The following is a 16,845-nucleotide window of genomic DNA, read 5'->3' as shown; positions in this document are numbered from 1 at the left end:
GCAGATTTCAGCGTGGGTGTATGTGTCAATACAGAATAATGCATTTCTTCCATCTTAATCTCCATTCCTCACAATAACACTCATAAAATTCAATATTATTTCAAATATTATTTACATTTTGGAAGTTAAGAAAAGTGCATGAGGTCTTTCTACTGTACAGTGTAAAGAAACAGGCAGTCACGTTTCTGTTCTCACTGTGCAATCAAGGGTTAAACTACATGAAATGAAAGAGCATCAGTCTTTACAAAATTGGCATAAAGTTTTCACAACGATAAATGTGGTTGGATCGTGCACCAGCTCCAACCTGCTACATTCGATCTTACAAACAATAAATTATATATTTTTTAGACATTTTCACAATATTATTATTACTACCGTTTGAATTGTCTATGAATATCATCTTTTAGTGTTTGGGAAATTAAATATTTACAGATTTCATTTTTGATTCCCATTGAAATAAAAAAATAATAAATCCAGCTCAGGTCCTTTTGTTTATTGGTAGTGTTTTGACACTCTGGGTCCTCCTACCTTTAAAAACGCTTATGTGGTCTTTCTGTTGCCAGGCTAACCACTACAGCTTGGAGATGAAGGGCAGACCCTCGTACATGTCGGTTTTCAGCTTGGCCCACTCGGCCAGCCTCTGGATAGTGCCCTTCTCCTGGCAGAGCACGCTCGCCGCCTTCCTCAGCTTGGCCTCGTTTCTCTCCAGGTAGCGCTCGCCCTCCCCCTTGAGGAAGTTCAGCTTCTCGCTGCGGCTCTCGTTCAACGGGATGTCCTCGCTCATGTAGGGGTTGAAGCGGAAGTAGGTGTCTGGGGGCAGGAGGGCGTCCAGCATGGTGTGCACCTCTGCAACCAGGATGCAAGGGGAGTTTTAAAGCTGTCAAAATCCAAAACTAATCACAGGCCATTTTTAAATGTCCATTATTGGTCTACATACAATACATAACTTTCACCTCTAGGGTTTTTTCTATGAAAACAACAATTAAGGACTTAAGGCTGCCTGGTTAACATGTGTATTGTTAGCTGTTTGCATGTCTCGACGTTTCCGGGCCTTTGGCTCTTGAAAACCCAATGGGGTTCGCCACAATGAACCCTGGGATAGGTTGGTCTGGGAAGGATACACCCGTTGGACCCTTCGCTTCTTGGGAATGGATGAACGCATTGTTCTCCCGCATTTAACAAAGTCTTCGATATGGGACAGCTAAGTCCTGACGCTGTGGCGCAAGTGGTCTTCCAAAGGATGCAGCACGAGAATTGAGACGCAGCCCTAGTATGATGCACCACGAAGCAGTGATCATGGGAGTTGTTGTATTCACGTTACACAAAGTGACCAATAAAACCAGTGAAAGCTAAAAACGGCTTACTGGCCCGCAGTTTATTTTTCTGTACCACAGATGTTATAGCCGAGATGGGTGAAGCAGATATAACAGAATTTCAAAGGCCACGAAAATTAAACATCCTGTTGCCATGAATAAAATTGTAGATTTCTCTAATGAAACATTGTTGGAAACATTTTGGATAATGTAAGTACACAATAATATATAACATAAGTGTACTTGATTTTAGACATTTGAATATAGAATTGTTGCATATTGTGGACCTACCCTCTGTATCTGTGGCGCTGCTGATGACGTGGGACAGCTTGGTCTTCAGGCTGGTGTAGGTCGTGTTGTTCTTGCCCGCCGTCTCGTGGCGTCCGGTGCCCAGAGACAACACGCACTGCAGAGGCGTGTTGGGCCACAGACACTTGCACTCGTGGATGGCCAACGCTGTGGGGTTGTTAATCAAGAGTCCTCCATCCTGAAGACAAACAGAGACACACCTTCAGCATCTCTTCACGAAAATACGTTTACTCACATCATCGCATAAAAGGCCAACTTTGCCTCTGGTTTGAATATATTGGTTGTGACAGCCTGCAGGGGACAAATGAGGGTGAGGAGGACACGCTGTCCCTGAGCTACACAGCTTCAGGCCGGAGGAAAAGAAACTCCAGGGGCCAGAGATGTGCTGCGCTGGCAAACAGCTCTGTTTATTCAGGAGTAAACAAGTTAGAAAAACGTGAATCAGCAGCTAAAATACCTCTTTTTGCGCGGGGGGGTAATTTGGCCCAGGATTGACCTATATAATGAATATAATAGCTGCGACCCAGCTTGAGCGAAATGTGATATTGCATTTTCCCATTCTAATCCTGACTGATTCAATTTAGACGCTTTCCATTAATTATTCTTTTAATTGGTCATGTGCGGTCGTTTTCACTGAACAGTGTTTCTGACCTAAACGATGCCGACAACGAAGAGAGAGAGAGGCACAATCAGGCTGAATAGATGCCCGGGAACTGATTTAGAGCTAAACACTCCTAAGTCTTTCCCCCCCAGTTCTGCGCTGGAACTTCTCCAACCGCTGAAGTGCTTTTGGCGAGGAGTAGCGGAGATGGAGAGTGTGGCACACAAGAGGTCTGATGCTGCAGAGCAGAGCTGGGGTAAAGGTCGTTTTCATGCCCCTGGGGGGGAGGGGCAGGGCAGTAGAAAATGTCTGTTTTTATGAATTAAATGCAAGATCATGCAGTTACAAACACCTGCATAGCTTTAACATTTAGCTCTGAGAGACTTCTTTTGGCTTCATGCTTCTGTCTTTGTCCTCCGGGATCTTTTCTGGACAATACAGCAAAACTAAAGCATCGTTCTTCTGCTGATTACGAGGCTGTTTCTACCCTCAGGTGAACGCTACTGGAACAATGGAGCATTATTTGGCATAATGTGTGTGTTCACTCTTGAGACAGCAGGTTAATTACCCAGCTGCTGCTGAGTGCTGACCCTCAACCTCTCGCCCTTAAAGGGGGCTCTCTAAGGGGTCTTTACTGTGTGTGTGTGTGTGTGTGTCTGTGTGTATATTATATCAATAATCAAATGCAGGAAAATCATTGCGTAGTTGCACAATGATTGATTGGTAAACAAAATGCCTGCAAAACAGAGAAACTTATTGAAGTGAATGGAGCTAAACAGTGAGCGCCCACTTTTAGAAGGGCTGTGGATCCGGAAATACATTTTCTCTATTGACATTACAGAAAAAATCCATACGAAAAAAAGGCCTGGCCGACCAGCTACGAGGTGAATCGTGAACTTAACACATTTGAGTTGCATTATCTTAAAAGTGAAGGAACTATGCATCCCATAAACCATATAGAATGATCCCTTTCCAATGACTTCCCCCGTGAAGTTTTCATCCCTTCCGACTCTTCTCCACAACTGCAGTATGGTAAAGAGGCAAATAATGGTTCTTCTGTGGTTAGGGTAACCATCCTATCATAGCTCCACCAATCAGAGACGTTGTAATTAACGATTGTAGGCAGTTCCTTTCATATGGACCTGTGGCTTGTACAGGAGCATTTCACCATCTCCTATAGCCTGTGGTAAGTGTAGCTTGGGTGGTTATATAGTTTTTGGCTTCTTTTTAGAAAACGATTTTGACAATTCATGCTGCTGAGCTCAATTTCTATCGTCGCTGTATTTATGTACAGAATGTGTGTGTGTATTTTTGGTGCCGTGCATGGGAAATTTTGTCCTGAGAAATACCGCTGCTACAGCTGAAAACTAGAGTAGGAGTGAGACCGGCGGGTGGAGACGGTAGCGCAAACTGACGATAAAAAGAGGATAACAACACACACACGACTCATTCATGCCCCATCTTTTCATTCCATGCTGTCCTGTCATCACCGAGTCTGCAGGAAAAATGGCAGAGATACCAGCTCATATAATGCAAGCAAATGGAAATAATGGCCTCTCAGACACAAAAAAAACTCTTGGGTCATTTATTTTAAATCTGATTCAGCAGAATCGTAGCTAAAGTAGATAAATATGCAGAGTGGGATTAGAGATTAAGGTTCTGTTATTGATTAAAACCGGGCTATGGGCCGTCGTCTGGCCTTAGGAAATGGAAGGGGAGAGTTATACTGGTAAGAAGTAGGGATAAGTCTAATTTAGTCTAAGTAGGTTATCAAAATGAAGCTAAGCCTTGAGGATAATTGCTGCTCATAAAGACCATCTAAAGATATCTGACCTAATAATCGAACTTTATCAAATAACACATTAAGCCGACTGTGTGAGCAGCTCCTGAAAGGCAAACCCAAGAGGAATATAAAGATCATAGTGGACACAAGTAAAGTGCTTTATTACTTCAGACACTTTTGTCCAGAATGACTTGTAGTCACTGCAACAGTAAAGGAACAGCAGCAGCCTGGTTGTCATTCACTGACCACTGATTTAACCCTAATCTACCATTCTCTGAACTTATACAGTATAAACAGTACCCAAGGGAGGATTGAGCCATTGAGGACGAATCGGGAACCAGTCTCATCCATCTTTATATTCAGTTTATAGTCCGTCTCTGTGACTCAACAGCAACAATAATTATATAATACTCTGTGTTCTCATAATGCAACCGCTACTTTAAACTAAACTGTCCAACTAAAATCACATATTAAACATCTATGTAATTCTGACATCAGACACACAGGGCCTCTCTGCCCCTTGGCACCAGTTATTTCAATGACACGGCCTCATTGTGAAGAAGAATAGTGGTTGCATAGATTTGACTTCCCAGATTACCATGGTGACCAATGATGTTACTGCTCTGCTTTTTTCGACTCTGCAACCTCTTCTATTTTTTAAAGCCTTATTATTTAAATTAACATCCCTGGATACCTCTCCCAGAGTGCTCTGCTTTGTGTTGTACCTGGTGAAGGTCTTTTCCCAGGACAAATTCCTGGAAGTAGCCCGGAGCAGCGGACGAGGCCCTGATGGCCTGCCACATTTTGTGTTGGCAGTCTCCAAGGTAGTGGGACCTCACTCCGGGCATGAGTCTGTAGTTCCTGAACACATAGGCCTTCAGAGGTAATCCCCTGTTAACAATGGTGCTCACTGCTGACACCTAGTGGTAAAAAAATACATTTTAACACCTGAAATAAAATGGGTTTAAACATCTGTATGTTCATATAAAATAAACACAAACACAATTAACCCATGCACAATTAGTATTTGTCTGAACAGAGTGAAGATAAACAGTTGTGACTTACTTTTGGGCAGTCTGGGTCCCTGGCAGTCTCAATCATATGCCCCTCACCCATCCGTTCCCTGGAGAAAACACAAGCATTGATTAGAAATGAGCAGAATTCAAACTACCCCAGCATGCAGCTATTTGAATGACTTAATTTGAGCAGCAGGGAGGAGATGTCATGACATGAAAAACAAGTCTTGCAGACTAACTTGAGGATGTTTTCCCAGATTTCACTGTCGTAGAAAGCATGGCTCCAGCCCATCTTGACGGTTCCGACGATTACGTTCTGCTTGAACACATCCGAGCCCAACTTCCTGTACAGCTCCTCGCACTCGTCTAGGGGGATTCGATACATGGCCAACATGAAGGCCAAGATGGCACCTAAAGGAAAGAAGAAGAATTTTTGTACAAAGGGAAGTTCACATTAAATTAAATGTGGAATCAAAGACAGTAAAATAATTAAACTCAACAGATTACTAAGCAGTGCCAGTTTACCTGTGCTGACTCCACAGATGTAGTCGAAGAGCTGGTGGACTGGTTTCCCGGTCATGTCCTGCAATTTACGTAGAGTTTGAAGTGCCAACAGTCCCCTGTAAACAAATAATAATATTGCATTAGAACTAATAAACATGTGGTGATTGCTGAGTTGTTTTGTTTAAAATAGCAATTAATTAGTTAATTTTTCTCTGGTGCAATAGAACCCCATTAGTTTTAAGCAACACACTACATTTTACTGAGCAACAGCGCCCTCTGCAGACATGTGTTGGTCAAAGCGATTAAGTGGTTTTCAGGTCCAGAAGAGATAAAGCCTAGTCCCACTCACTGAACTGAAAAAGTAGATATTACCCATGATCCCCTGCTCAAAACTCTGTTTTAAATTTTTGATATTATAAAAATGTTTTCTTTTTAACTGATCCACTGTTCAGTTACTCTTGAACTTGCTTGATCTTATTCAGACAATTTATGCTCCAACCTACAGTCAATACTGCTCAGAGGAGATCATACCCACTCACCAAAGTTACAGAGAGAGAACAGACATTCAGGGTGAGGAGTGGTACACAACTTCAAGTCTGTGAATCATCAAACAAATTTTGAAGCTGCTGTTGTAAGGTTAAAAAACTGCATAGTCTTGCTTTAATATTTTCAGTAGTGCACACCCCGGCAAAATGGTCAACATCTCTTTTCTGTAGCCCAAGTAAAGATTGCAAAGGAAGGTTGTGTCATTTTATATTAATCTGTAGAGGGTTTGTTTGTCATATCGATTTAGATGGGGAATGTCTCAGAAGCTGTACCTGGTCCCTCCTCCATCGATGGCCAGGACTCTGATTCCTCTGCCTTTGACTGGTTCTGTGTAGCCGACCAGAGCCAGAGCTTCTCTCACAGCAGACTGGAGAGGAAGGTCTCTGGCCTGGCGCAATCGCAGCAGGCAGGGCAACGCACTCGCCTAAAGGACAAACATGGTGTCAACTGCATTTCCAACTTTGTAAAAACATTTAAGGACTGTGAACCCCATTACATCTCACGGAACTCTCACTAACCTTGATAGCTACACCTCGTGTCTCCGGGAACTCCTGGAGATGATGGCTGAGTTCCTCCACGCGATTGGTAAGGAGTTTGGCGTCCGTGACCCTCTGCAGGCCTTTCACCAGAGTTCTGGTCCTGTTGTCTACACTAACCCTGGCAATTATCTGCATGACAAATACACAGCATGAACAAAAAATAGACACATCTTATAGATATTAAGCCTCCAGCACATTTTACTTAAGGGACCTCACTTATTTACCTATGAGCCTTTTGAAAGAATTTTGATATTGCTGATGTTTTAACATTTTGGACTCTTCTCAGCATCAGTGCCTCTTACCTTCTGCCTCTGAGTCAACAGCTCCTGCTTCCTTTCCTCCGTTTTCTCCTCAACATCTGTCTTCTCCTCTCTTTTCTCAGCAGCGGGTTCTCCCACAGCGACTGCCGCAGCCTTTTCTTTCTCGGCTGCAGCGCTTTTGGACTCACTTCTAAATTTTGGGACCAGTGGTGCAATGTAGTTGCCAACAAAAGCCTGAACGCTGGGCCGAGGGTAGGACAGGTAGCGGGTGAAGCCCTTTTTAGCAGAGGTAGTTGGCACTGGGATGGGTTGAGCTATGTTTTCTGTTGCAGGGGTGTCAGAGGAGTGCACCCCCACTGGTGGACTGTGCTTTTCTGATGGAGAGGTAGTTAGTGGTTCAATGTTCTTGGCCTCCGCCACCGGAGACAAAATAAGAGTGTGTTCCCCTGTTCTCCGAGGGGCAGGGTGAGGAACAGGCTCGGAGACGGGAACATCGCCTCCTCTGTCCTGCTGCACTGGTGTGTGTTCTTCATCCTCTCCCTGTGTGTTGGTGCCAAAGTAACTATTGATGTGCTGCGCCAGAGTGTTGTAGGTCTCGTCCATGTTGGTTGAAAGACCAGTCGGGTGAAACAGCTGCGTAGATGGTTTGGCCCCAGTGGTGGACGAGCCTGGGGCAGACACTTTAGCTAAACCGGATGCTGACTTATTGGTGGCAACAAAAGGACCTTCTATGACTTGGTGACTTTGCTTGTCCAACTCTTCCTCTGCTGTGTTCTTCTCACCTCCGTCCTGCTCTTTCATAACGGGTTCGGCTTTTTCCGCATTGGTGCTACCGACTGCGACGCCACCAGGCTTGAGGCGGGAGAACTTGGAGATGAGGTCGGTGCTGCCTACTGCCTTGGTTACGCTGTCCAGCGTGGTCCTGATCCGAGACATGCGTTTGCTCACTGGGAACAATAAGAGGTTTACAGTGTCAAATCAGTTTGGAAGGTAATTATGATTATTGATCTTTCCATAGCTACAACTTTACCCAAGGCAATTTGGTTTAGGGCAAGTAAAAGAAGACAAAACACGCATTATCAATAAAAACAATAACACAATAAAAGCGATGTTATGTTGTGTCGAGCTAAAAGTGATAATTAAATCAAATTCTCTTAAATGCCTACCTGCCATGTGGACTAAGTGTTTTTGTTTATGTGCCAAGCTCTAGATGGAGCAGAGACTTGCCCTGTAATGTCTGTGATGGTATGTTGAGCACTTGAGGAGGCAAAGATGATTTGGAACAGAGCAACATGGGTTGGGTTGTCGGTCCGAATGGGCCATATTCCTGACCTGCTCCTCGTAAAAACCAAAGAAATCCAGTCTCCATGGAAAAAAAAAGTTAACTAGTGAGCCCATAATGTAGCTGAGCCCTTGGGCTACCCACGGTAAAGATGTTCCTCTTTTCTCTAAAGTATTGTTTACCCATATTTCTTAATAATTATGTTTTTTTAACTGCATTTAAAAAATAACAGTAATTTTTTCGTAAGGATGTTGTGTATTTAATTAAGAGTCCTTGGAGAGAGGCAGCTGCCTTTAAACAGTCTGTCAACAAAGGCAGCTGTCTTTACATGTCGGTGGCAGTTTCTGTTGACGTGTAAGTGCCTCTACGAGCTACCGCTGCCACGATTTGAGCTTGCCCTTATCAATAAGGCCTTAACTGGTCTCATACCTCCTTACACGACCTCACTGCTGTCTTCTCATGTGGTCTCTCATCTAACATGCTGCATCACACTGCAGGTGCACACAGTCTTTCAGTAAATCCAGTTTCTCTCATCACATAAGAACCAAACAGCTGGATCTCTTTCTACAGTGCAAGTGGAACTAGAACCAACAGACGGCTCCATCGGATAGCCTGGGTAACCATAGAAACGCCTAGCAACACAAACGGATGGTGACACCAGCTTCCACAGAGCAGATCAGAAATAAGTCGCTGGATCTGAATATGGAAAACCTCGCATCGCCGTCCGATGTGTGTCTCACAGCAGAGTCAGCTCGGCTTGTGAAAATCCTTCTGAAGAGACGCACCGTCGCCGGGGACCAGGAGGGAAGCCCCGTGACGAGGAGGGTGGACTGGGTGTCGAGCGAGGACTTCACGGTCGACGAGGGGGAGCGACAGATCGGGGAGTACATCCGATCCTGGGAGCTGCCGCCCCGCTGGCTCCACAGCCTGTACTTCCTCTGCACGACCGAGGAGCAGCGGCACACCTTCCACCACTACCAGGCCCGCTTCAGCGGCCCGACGGCGGACAGGCCGATCCAGGGGACGGCTTCCGTCTACTTCGTCATGTGCGAGTCTAAGGTCGAAGCCCGGGATCAGGCCGTGCAAGTGGGCTTCTTGGTGGAGTCGAACAAGCTGGTGCACACGCCCGGAGCCACCCGGTTCACAGAGAAGTGGCTGGCGGAGGTGATCGAGAGCAAGACTGCCCTGCGACATGCGACAGATGCACCTTGATCAGCCCGGAGAGCCAAATCCAGCTAGCAAGTGTTAGCTCAAACCAGTACTCTGTTGACATGATGAGGACCAGCTGGCTGCCATAGCTTCTGAGTTGTTTCCCTCGCGTTTACTGAACCGTCAAATGTTAGCGAGCTCCCCAACAGTTTCCCACCAACCGTATTCATGGACAGACACATTTTAGATTTACGTACAAGCGTATTTAAATGACACAGCACTCAAGCGTGACGTTTTGATGGTAGCCTGCTAACCACACGGCTAACAAATCCTAGCCCATGCTAATTGTCCGCTGCTAGTCTCGTGAATGAATGCGGTGTTCTCTAAGCAATATCACTTGTGAAACTACACTTCTTCTTACCTTTCACGACTCAGACCGTAGCCGAAATATTTCATTCTATGAGGTGCTGCACGTAGAACATAAACAGGAAGTAGACCGGAAGTGACGCGATAGGTCTGTTTTACGGGGCGATGTTTTGTTTGTGCCACTAGATGTCGACAAACAACTTTATAATTAACCAAACATATTTGTATTGAAAACAGTCTGAGCCCATGAATTCTGCATTATTATTCGCCCACTGTTATCTGGATCTGCGCCAACTCATGAATATCCTCAACATGTCTGTTTTATTTTCCCCATCAATATCCATGAATTCTGTGAGAATGTCACAATACGCCCTAAAGAGAAGGGTTAAATACAATCTTGGATCCCTACCCGGATCTGGATCCACACAAATATTGAATTGTTTTTTTTCCTGAACCATACTACAGCCTTTCATCAAGTTTCACAGTAAACCATTGTGCAATGCTGCAAACTAACAAAAAGAAAACCGCTGATGAAAACATGCCCTCCTTTGTGGTCGTAGTAATCCCCAATATGTGCTCTATAAGATGTGGTAAAGATGAGTTTTTCACGACTCTAGTTCATCAGTCAATCAATACAGTCAAAGCTACATGATATTTTACCTGGGCAGAGGTTGGTGACATAAACATATCATAAAATTGACATTTATGACGTCACAACAACATGACACATTATCGACTGGGTAACAAAGGCGAAGTCTATAAAACACCACGGACGACAATGCATAACAAAAACTGCAAAATAGCCTTTCGGTTAATAAGATGTGGAGTTGATCAATTCATAGAACATAAATCAGGATAGGCGTCACAAATTGAAACAGATCACTGAAAATCCATCAATGACGATGAAATACAACAGATGGAACTGCTAAAGGAAACCAGCAAAAGAGCCTTCGATAAGAAAGGACATGGTGGCGATCACACCACAGTCCAGAAAGTCAGGAATACATAGCAACAAGCCACTGGAAATAAGATTTGAAACAATAAAGGGGGCATACAGTGCCATCATGTGGACATAAGATAATCAGGGAAAATGTCACAGACCAACAGGTATCAATAAAGTTGTATAAAAAAGAGGTACAATCAGTATTTCTGTGTTTTGTGAATGGCACCTATAGAAGCAGGTGCAACATGTTTGCAAAAGGGACTTAATGGTAACAATGTAAGTGCATACACATCCACAATATCTGTCCAAAATCAGAGCAACGTGGAGGAAATATAACTTTCTAAAACTTTCTGCTTCTCTTTGAAAACCCCCTCGTCCCTCTTCAGGAGCCCCACCTCCGTCTCCAGAGCGTGGATCTTAGCCATAGTGCTCTCCTCCCTGCGATCCAGCTCCAAGATCTTTGCATGCAAACTCAGGATCCTGCTCCAGAGCTGATCTTCGTCCGTGTCCAGTCTGCAGTACGAGTGCTCGTCAACGGAAACGTGCTCTCCCTCATCGGGTCCCCTCTCCTCCAATGAGCAGCTCGTGGGTTTGTCCTTAACCATTTCCACTGTAGCGAAGCTGAAAACCTGGCCCAAAGCTGCTTGGAGGGCCGCTGCCTCTCCATCTGAGAAAGAGCTCAGCGCCTCGCAGCAGAACACAGTCACAGCAGCGTCACCTGGCTCTTCAGCGTGGGTCTGGTCACATGGAGGCACAGCGAGGCAAGACGCTGTTGGCATTTCGCTGTCACCTGGTGCCACACAAGCAGCTTCCTGTTTCTCTGACAGGTCTGCGTGGCATGATATGCCAGTGTCTGGCAGATCAAATATCATCTCTGTGTGTTCTACAACACACAGATTGTTGTTTGTTGGTTTTGACTCAAAGTTTGTGCTGGTTCTCCTCAAAATGAGTGGCTTCCTACTGGGAGCGGAGTCAAACCCTGTGGGCTCAATGGCAGCGTCCAAGGTCCCGGGACTGGTCTTGGGGCTCCGCACTTTTTTCTCACCATCCTTAGAATAAAAACAAAAGGGACAGTTTATTAAATGAGACAATGCAAAAGTCAGCAAAGTGCACCATAGGCAAAAAAAACTAACAAGCGAAAAAGATAAAGAAAGCTGTACAACTGTGACAGACGCTGCAGAATCACAAGCTATGCAAGAGAATGGAAAATTCAGGACAGACTTGTTCCATACTAACAACGTCTTGACTTTTTCCTGCAAGAGAAAGAGTGGACCCGGACTAAAGAAGACAGCAGGTGCACACCTCTTCAGTGGAAGGAAAAACAGTCGGTACTGCCGTGCTCTTCAGGTAGCGGATGCCCCACCGGATATCGAAGCAGTCCTCTGTGAAGTGCTCGCTGCACAGGCACTGGTGTCGACTCGGGGCCCACTCCTCCCGCCTCATGTTATCCACCCATCTCTGGAGCCTGGGCTTGTCATGTAATGGGAATCTGGAGGGGGGGGGGGGTGAAGAAAGAGAAGTGTAAAGTAAAGTTCTGATAAAATGAAAACTAAAACAAAGATTTTCTAGTACATTCTTATTCCGAATATTTTGAATGGTTTAAATGGGGTATGATCTTTGGTTTGTATATTTTGTTCAGTGTGTTCACTGCCTGTCCCTTGCTGCTGTAACACAGGGATTTCCAAGCTTGTTTGTAGAGCACTTTCCAACAGAGAGTACAAACTTCTACAATGATTGTAGAGATAAATCTCCTGGCACTCTTCAGGAAGATGCTATCCCATTATAGCTAAGATGTTTCATTCCACTAACATAATATTAACTCCTCGATGATCAATATTATCTTGAGACGCAAACACATACGGGTAGAAGCTAATTCTCCTGTTGTCTTGTCTGGACCAGCTCCCCCCGCGGTTTCTGCAAGCCTTCACAGCGCAGTACCGCGGCATGTCTGCAGCCGAACCGCATGAAAACACCTGATTCTCGCACGTCTGTATCGAGAAATACGTCCACACACAAATAGCTTCAAAATACTAACACTTCCGGTTTGTAGCCCCCCCTAAAGGGAAGTGATTTCTGTCGTCAAGAGCGTTAACATGCTCGCCACGACTCTTTTAAGGATGCACGGAATGTGAGCGATTACGTGAAATAACATTAGTTACGCATCGTTTTTTAATCCTTCACAATGAATTTCATGAAAAGGAGTTAGGGAATGGGGCTTAAGTTTGCAAACAAAACGGAAAACGATGTTTTAGTGCCGCGCCTCCAATGAAAAGCGAAGGCGGAAGTAAAGCGCGGCTCGTCCTCTCGCTCGTGTTTCACCGCGCCCCACTTCCCGCCCTCAACATGCTCCGCCGGCTCCTCCAATGAGCGCGACGCGAATCACTGCTGCCGGCGAGCGGACCAATCGCGTTGCGAGTCGTGGTGTTCGGGCTGTGGAATGCGACTCGTCAACAAGCGTCAGCCTCGGATCAGCTGGAGCCGCAGAGACAGTGCAGGACCCTCTTCCAGGTGAGCTGACGTTTTGCTGGACGTTCAACATCCATGTCGTCGAGCGCACATCTACCAGCTGAAGGTCCGCTGACGAGGCAGAGCTGAGGGAAGCTGCTTCCAAACGGTGAGTGGCCTTTATCCCGAGCTGTCGCCTGTTTCTGCTTGTTTGTTAGACGCGCCAGCAAAGTAACGCTATGAGTCACATATTATGTCTGTCATTGAAAACATTGTCTCGTTACTCGTAAAGTTATGGAAGCAAATTGAGCTATAAATCATACATTCTACATTCTGTTATCAAACCCTGTATATATATATGTATAGCTATATAGCTTAATTCGCTAGGAAAGTAATAATACAAAATAAAGCTCTATAATCACATTGCTGCTGTTTTTGAACCCATTGTATAGTTTTATTTGCTAGTAAAGTAATGGTAACAAATAAACCATATACTGTATATTCTGGCTGTTATTGGAGCCATTATCTCGTTCTATAAGATGGTAAGTAATGCTAACAAGTAAAGCTATATGACCCACTATCTCTTTTTTTGAATCCACTATCTAGTTGTATTTGCTGACAAAGTAATGCTAACAAGCAAAGCTCCCTATCATACATCCAGGCTGTTTTGGAACCCACTATCTAGCTTTAGAACCGTTTTTGTGTCAGAGGTGTGGGACCAGTCCCCTAACCGAGGTGTCAAACTGCTCTCCTCACAGTTGCAGAGGTGCCAAAAGAAAAGAGAGAACTCAGCAGTATGGCCGCAGCTCAGTCCGTGTTGCTGCTAGCGGTGCACGTCCTCCTGATCTCCGAGTTCATCCTGGCCAAGAGGGACTACTACGACATCCTGGGGGTTCCCAGAGAGGCCACCAGCCGCGAGATCAAGAAGGCCTTCCACCAGCTGGCCCTCAAGTACCACCCGGACCGCAACAAGGGCCAGGACACCGAGGACAAGTTCAGAGACATAGCGGAGGGTATGTGCGACCGACATGTGCATCATTTCTAAACAATGTGGGGCAGATATTCAAGTCACTTTACTGATTGGGTACACCCCGTTAGATTTTAAACATCATATCTCTCCTGTGATGTAACATTATTGATTTTTTTTTTTTTTTAGGAATAAAGTTCAATAACTAAAGAAAAGCCAGTTTTTCAGGATAAAACCTTCAATAGGAGCGTCTCTCTGTTAATCTCTGAAAGACGATCCTCACATTCACACCTGTAACAACCTGTCCTGTTTGTTTTGTCAGGTGACATTTGTTGTGTTAAAAACCTGAAGGAACATGTTCAAGAGGCTATTTATAGACACGTCCTGCGATCACAAGGCCACCCTGGGAAAGCTTATACATGGAAATGAAACTGATCGTGGTTCCCAGCTTTTGTTGACAATGAATAGATGACAAACATTGCTTAATTTCGTAAAGTTGAACTAGAAATGTGCATCAGTGACCCCCATTCGAACTTGGTATTAGCATCTGTCCTGAGGGATCCAATCACAAGTGGTCACCATGGAGTACAGGTCTGAACACACCTGAATGTGTCATGAATGGGTCCTGAAATCCGATCACTCAAATATAATTGGGAAGCTGTCTGGCCACATTCTTTAGCTCTGTGAAGGTTAATGTGTCCGAGGCAACACAGGAGCGACAGCCTACTTGTACATGATGTCTCACACAGGCTGGTCTTCTCAAACACAAATGACAGTTGTGATTAATTGTTAAGAGAACAGGAAGAGAGCTCTGATCAGTGGTCACAGGGAACACATTCAGAACATTTTAATGCCAGGTGTTTCCTTAATGCTGTCCACCATGCATCTCACAGTAGGGGTGTAACTAGCATGTGTGAACAAAGCCAGGGTCATGGCAACCAACATGTGACGTCATGTGTCTTTGTTTCCTCCAGCCTATGAGACATTGTCTGATGATAAGAGGCGGCGAGAGTATGACCAGTTTGGCCATGGCCCATCAGCAGGGGAGAGCCATGGAAGAGGAGGCGGCGGAGGAGGAGGAGGAGGCGCCTACAACTTCAAACAGCACTACCAGTCCTTCAACTTTGACGACCTTTTCAAAGAGCATCACGAGCATCATCAGCAGCAACACTTCCACTCGCACAACTTCGCTCAAAACCAAGAGCACCAGAAGAGACACTTTGACAGCCACTTCCAGGCCCACCACGAGGCCATGAACAGGCACAATAGACAGTTCCAGCAGCAGGAGGCCTTCGGCGAAGGACTCTTCGATGACATGTTTGAGGACTTGGAGAAGATGTTCTCCTTCAACGCCCACGGCGCCAGGACTGACGGCGGATTCCAGAGCGCGGGGAAGCAGCACTGCAGGACAGTGACGGAGCGGAGGGGGAACATGGTGACCACCTACACTGACTGCTCCTGAGGCGGGCTGAACACGGCTTGCTCACAGACGGCAGCCGTTCAGAACACTGCTGGGCGTTTACTTGTGGTTTTTTGAATTGATTGCTAATTTATCACTCGGTGGAATAGAGAATGGTTTTGTGTGGCTTTTTTTGTGTAATTTCCCGTATGTAAGGAACAAATATCCAAGCTGCTTCCATGCAAGCAATAACAAGCATTAGTATTCGTCTCACCCAGATACCTCCCTATTATTTAGCTTGCCAGTTTCATTTTGTTTACTTATTCATTTGTTTCCTGATTGACGAGACTCAGGTATGGCCTAAAGTCAAAAGATGACTTCTTCTTTTGTGAGCAGTGAGGCAATAAGATTGATCAAACATCAGTAATAAACTCGTGCAACATTAGTTCTGCAGCTTATTAGGCCATACTGTACAACAACATCTTGCCGATATAAGAACATGCTGAAGAGTCTTCTTTGCTTTTGATCATCATCTTAATGATTAAATTACACACATTTGGATTTGTAGCACTTGTATCAAATTTTGCTGTGAAAAGGAACCTTCACATCCCGAGATGTGCGCAGGTTGGACGTAATCAACTGTTACCTCGTTTTTCTGTTTCTTTCTACAGAGCTGCATCTACCTTCTCTCTCAGTCAGGGCAGCCGCAGGCAGCGTCTGTGTGCTCTCGCTCGATCTCAGCTCTTTGACCAGTTGTATTTGACTGTCACAAAATCCTGGCGTAGTCTACCAGTGAGGCCGAAGGGTCGGAAAAGTTTCCTGAACTGACAATAATAATGTGCAATATTTACTAACCTTTTGCTCTTCATGATGCCTATCTTTCATAGACAGTGCTATGATAATGTCATTGTCTGATGGCCGCACTTTGTGTGTGTGTGTGTGTGTATGTGTGCGTGTGATGAGAGACCCTGAATGTTGATTTGCCTCACAATGTTGGGAGAACAATTAAAAAAAGTTACGACTGCAAAAAGGTGTGTTTATTTTTGATCATTTAGTCTCAGAACTATGAATTATTATTTCAGGTAAAGTTGATATTTACCCTTTAGTTAGAATATTGTGAGAAATAAATAAGAGTATGAAATGGAAATTTGCCTCCGGGCCATAATCTAAATATTAATGTTAAACACATAGTATACAGTGACATAGGTCTTGTGGGGGTTGTCATGCTCCTCAGAAGACAACATAATGCGACAAAGTATGAAATATGGTGTACATATGTATATATGGAGTTGCTGATAGCGTAAAACTTACAACTCTTTACACAGAACTGAATAAACTCCCCCTAATTCTCAATTTAAAAAGTAACTTATTTTGTCAGCCCCACGTCAGCAGTGATTTTCACCCGTCTTAAAGGAGGCTATTG

General features: G+C 44.8%; 4 protein-coding genes across 4 annotated transcripts; 2 read left to right on the top strand and 2 right to left on the bottom strand.

The window, feature by feature from the left end:
* Window positions 1-517: 517 nt before the first annotated feature.
* pnpla8 (patatin-like phospholipase domain containing 8) lies at window positions 518-9,811 on the bottom strand. The gene is made up of 10 exons (XM_062382933.1): window positions 9,724-9,811; window positions 6,914-7,818; window positions 6,591-6,740; window positions 6,345-6,496; window positions 5,548-5,642; window positions 5,262-5,433; window positions 5,072-5,129; window positions 4,732-4,926; window positions 1,605-1,800; window positions 518-846 (listed from the first exon to the last, which is right to left on the bottom strand). The coding sequence occupies exons 2-10, from the start codon at window positions 7,805-7,807 to the stop codon at window positions 572-574; spliced, it is 2,187 nt and encodes a 728-aa protein (XP_062238917.1). The 5' UTR covers window positions 7,808-7,818; window positions 9,724-9,811; the 3' UTR covers window positions 518-571.
* On the top strand, window positions 8,770-10,160 carry akap14 (A-kinase anchoring protein 14). The gene has a single exon (XM_062382941.1). The coding sequence runs from the start codon at window positions 8,802-8,804 to the stop codon at window positions 9,363-9,365; it is 564 nt and encodes a 187-aa protein (XP_062238925.1). The 5' UTR covers window positions 8,770-8,801; the 3' UTR covers window positions 9,366-10,160.
* Window positions 10,161-10,285: 125 nt separating this feature from the next.
* On the bottom strand, window positions 10,286-12,679 carry LOC133948873 (THAP domain-containing protein 5-like). The gene is made up of 3 exons (XM_062382934.1): window positions 12,472-12,679; window positions 11,914-12,100; window positions 10,286-11,660 (listed from the first exon to the last, which is right to left on the bottom strand). The coding sequence occupies exons 1-3, from the start codon at window positions 12,555-12,557 to the stop codon at window positions 10,923-10,925; spliced, it is 1,011 nt and encodes a 336-aa protein (XP_062238918.1). The 5' UTR covers window positions 12,558-12,679; the 3' UTR covers window positions 10,286-10,922.
* Window positions 12,680-13,062: 383 nt separating this feature from the next.
* LOC133948877 (dnaJ homolog subfamily B member 9-like) lies at window positions 13,063-16,087 on the top strand. The gene is made up of 3 exons (XM_062382940.1): window positions 13,063-13,225; window positions 13,815-14,069; window positions 14,998-16,087. Exons 2-3 carry the CDS (start codon window positions 13,853-13,855, stop codon window positions 15,483-15,485), a joined length of 705 nt encoding a protein of 234 aa, XP_062238924.1. The 5' UTR covers window positions 13,063-13,225; window positions 13,815-13,852; the 3' UTR covers window positions 15,486-16,087.
* Window positions 16,088-16,845: the final 758 nt, after the last annotated feature.

This window comes from Platichthys flesus, chromosome 23 (assembly GCF_949316205.1).
Source record: "Platichthys flesus chromosome 23, fPlaFle2.1, whole genome shotgun sequence".
Taxonomy (NCBI): domain Eukaryota; kingdom Metazoa; phylum Chordata; class Actinopteri; order Pleuronectiformes; family Pleuronectidae; genus Platichthys; species Platichthys flesus.
The sequence above is the reverse complement of the archived record's forward strand: the minus strand, read 5'-3'. Positions and strand labels throughout refer to the sequence as shown.

What these genes read in the sequence shown, in the direction of transcription:
- akap14 (XM_062382941.1), top strand. Translation starts at nt 8,802, where the DNA reads ATGGTGACACCAGCTTCCACAGAGCAGATCAGAAATAAGTCGCTGGAT.
- LOC133948873 (XM_062382934.1), bottom strand. Translation starts at nt 12,557, where the DNA reads ATGCCGCGGTACTGCGCTGTGAAGGCTTGCAGAAACCGCGGGGGGAGC. An exon ending in AGGAGAATTAGCTTCTACCC is followed by an intron (nt 12,101 to 12,471) that starts GTATGTGTTTGC and finishes CCCCCCCTCCAG; the next exon opens with ATTCCCATTACATGACAAGC. An exon ending in TTTTTCCTTCCACTGAAGAG is followed by an intron (nt 11,661 to 11,913) that starts GTGTGCACCTGC and finishes TTTTATTCTAAG; the next exon opens with GATGGTGAGAAAAAAGTGCG.
- LOC133948877 (XM_062382940.1), top strand. Translation starts at nt 13,853, where the DNA reads ATGGCCGCAGCTCAGTCCGTGTTGCTGCTAGCGGTGCACGTCCTCCTG. An exon ending in GTTCAGAGACATAGCGGAGG is followed by an intron (nt 14,070 to 14,997) that starts GTATGTGCGACC and finishes TGTTTCCTCCAG; the next exon opens with CCTATGAGACATTGTCTGAT.
- pnpla8 (XM_062382933.1), bottom strand. Translation starts at nt 7,807, where the DNA reads ATGTCTCGGATCAGGACCACGCTGGACAGCGTAACCAAGGCAGTAGGC. An exon ending in TGTTGACTCAGAGGCAGAAG is followed by an intron (nt 6,741 to 6,913) that starts GTAAGAGGCACT and finishes TTTGTCATGCAG; the next exon opens with ATAATTGCCAGGGTTAGTGT. An exon ending in CACGAGGTGTAGCTATCAAG is followed by an intron (nt 6,497 to 6,590) that starts GTTAGTGAGAGT and finishes TTTGTCCTTTAG; the next exon opens with GCGAGTGCGTTGCCCTGCCT.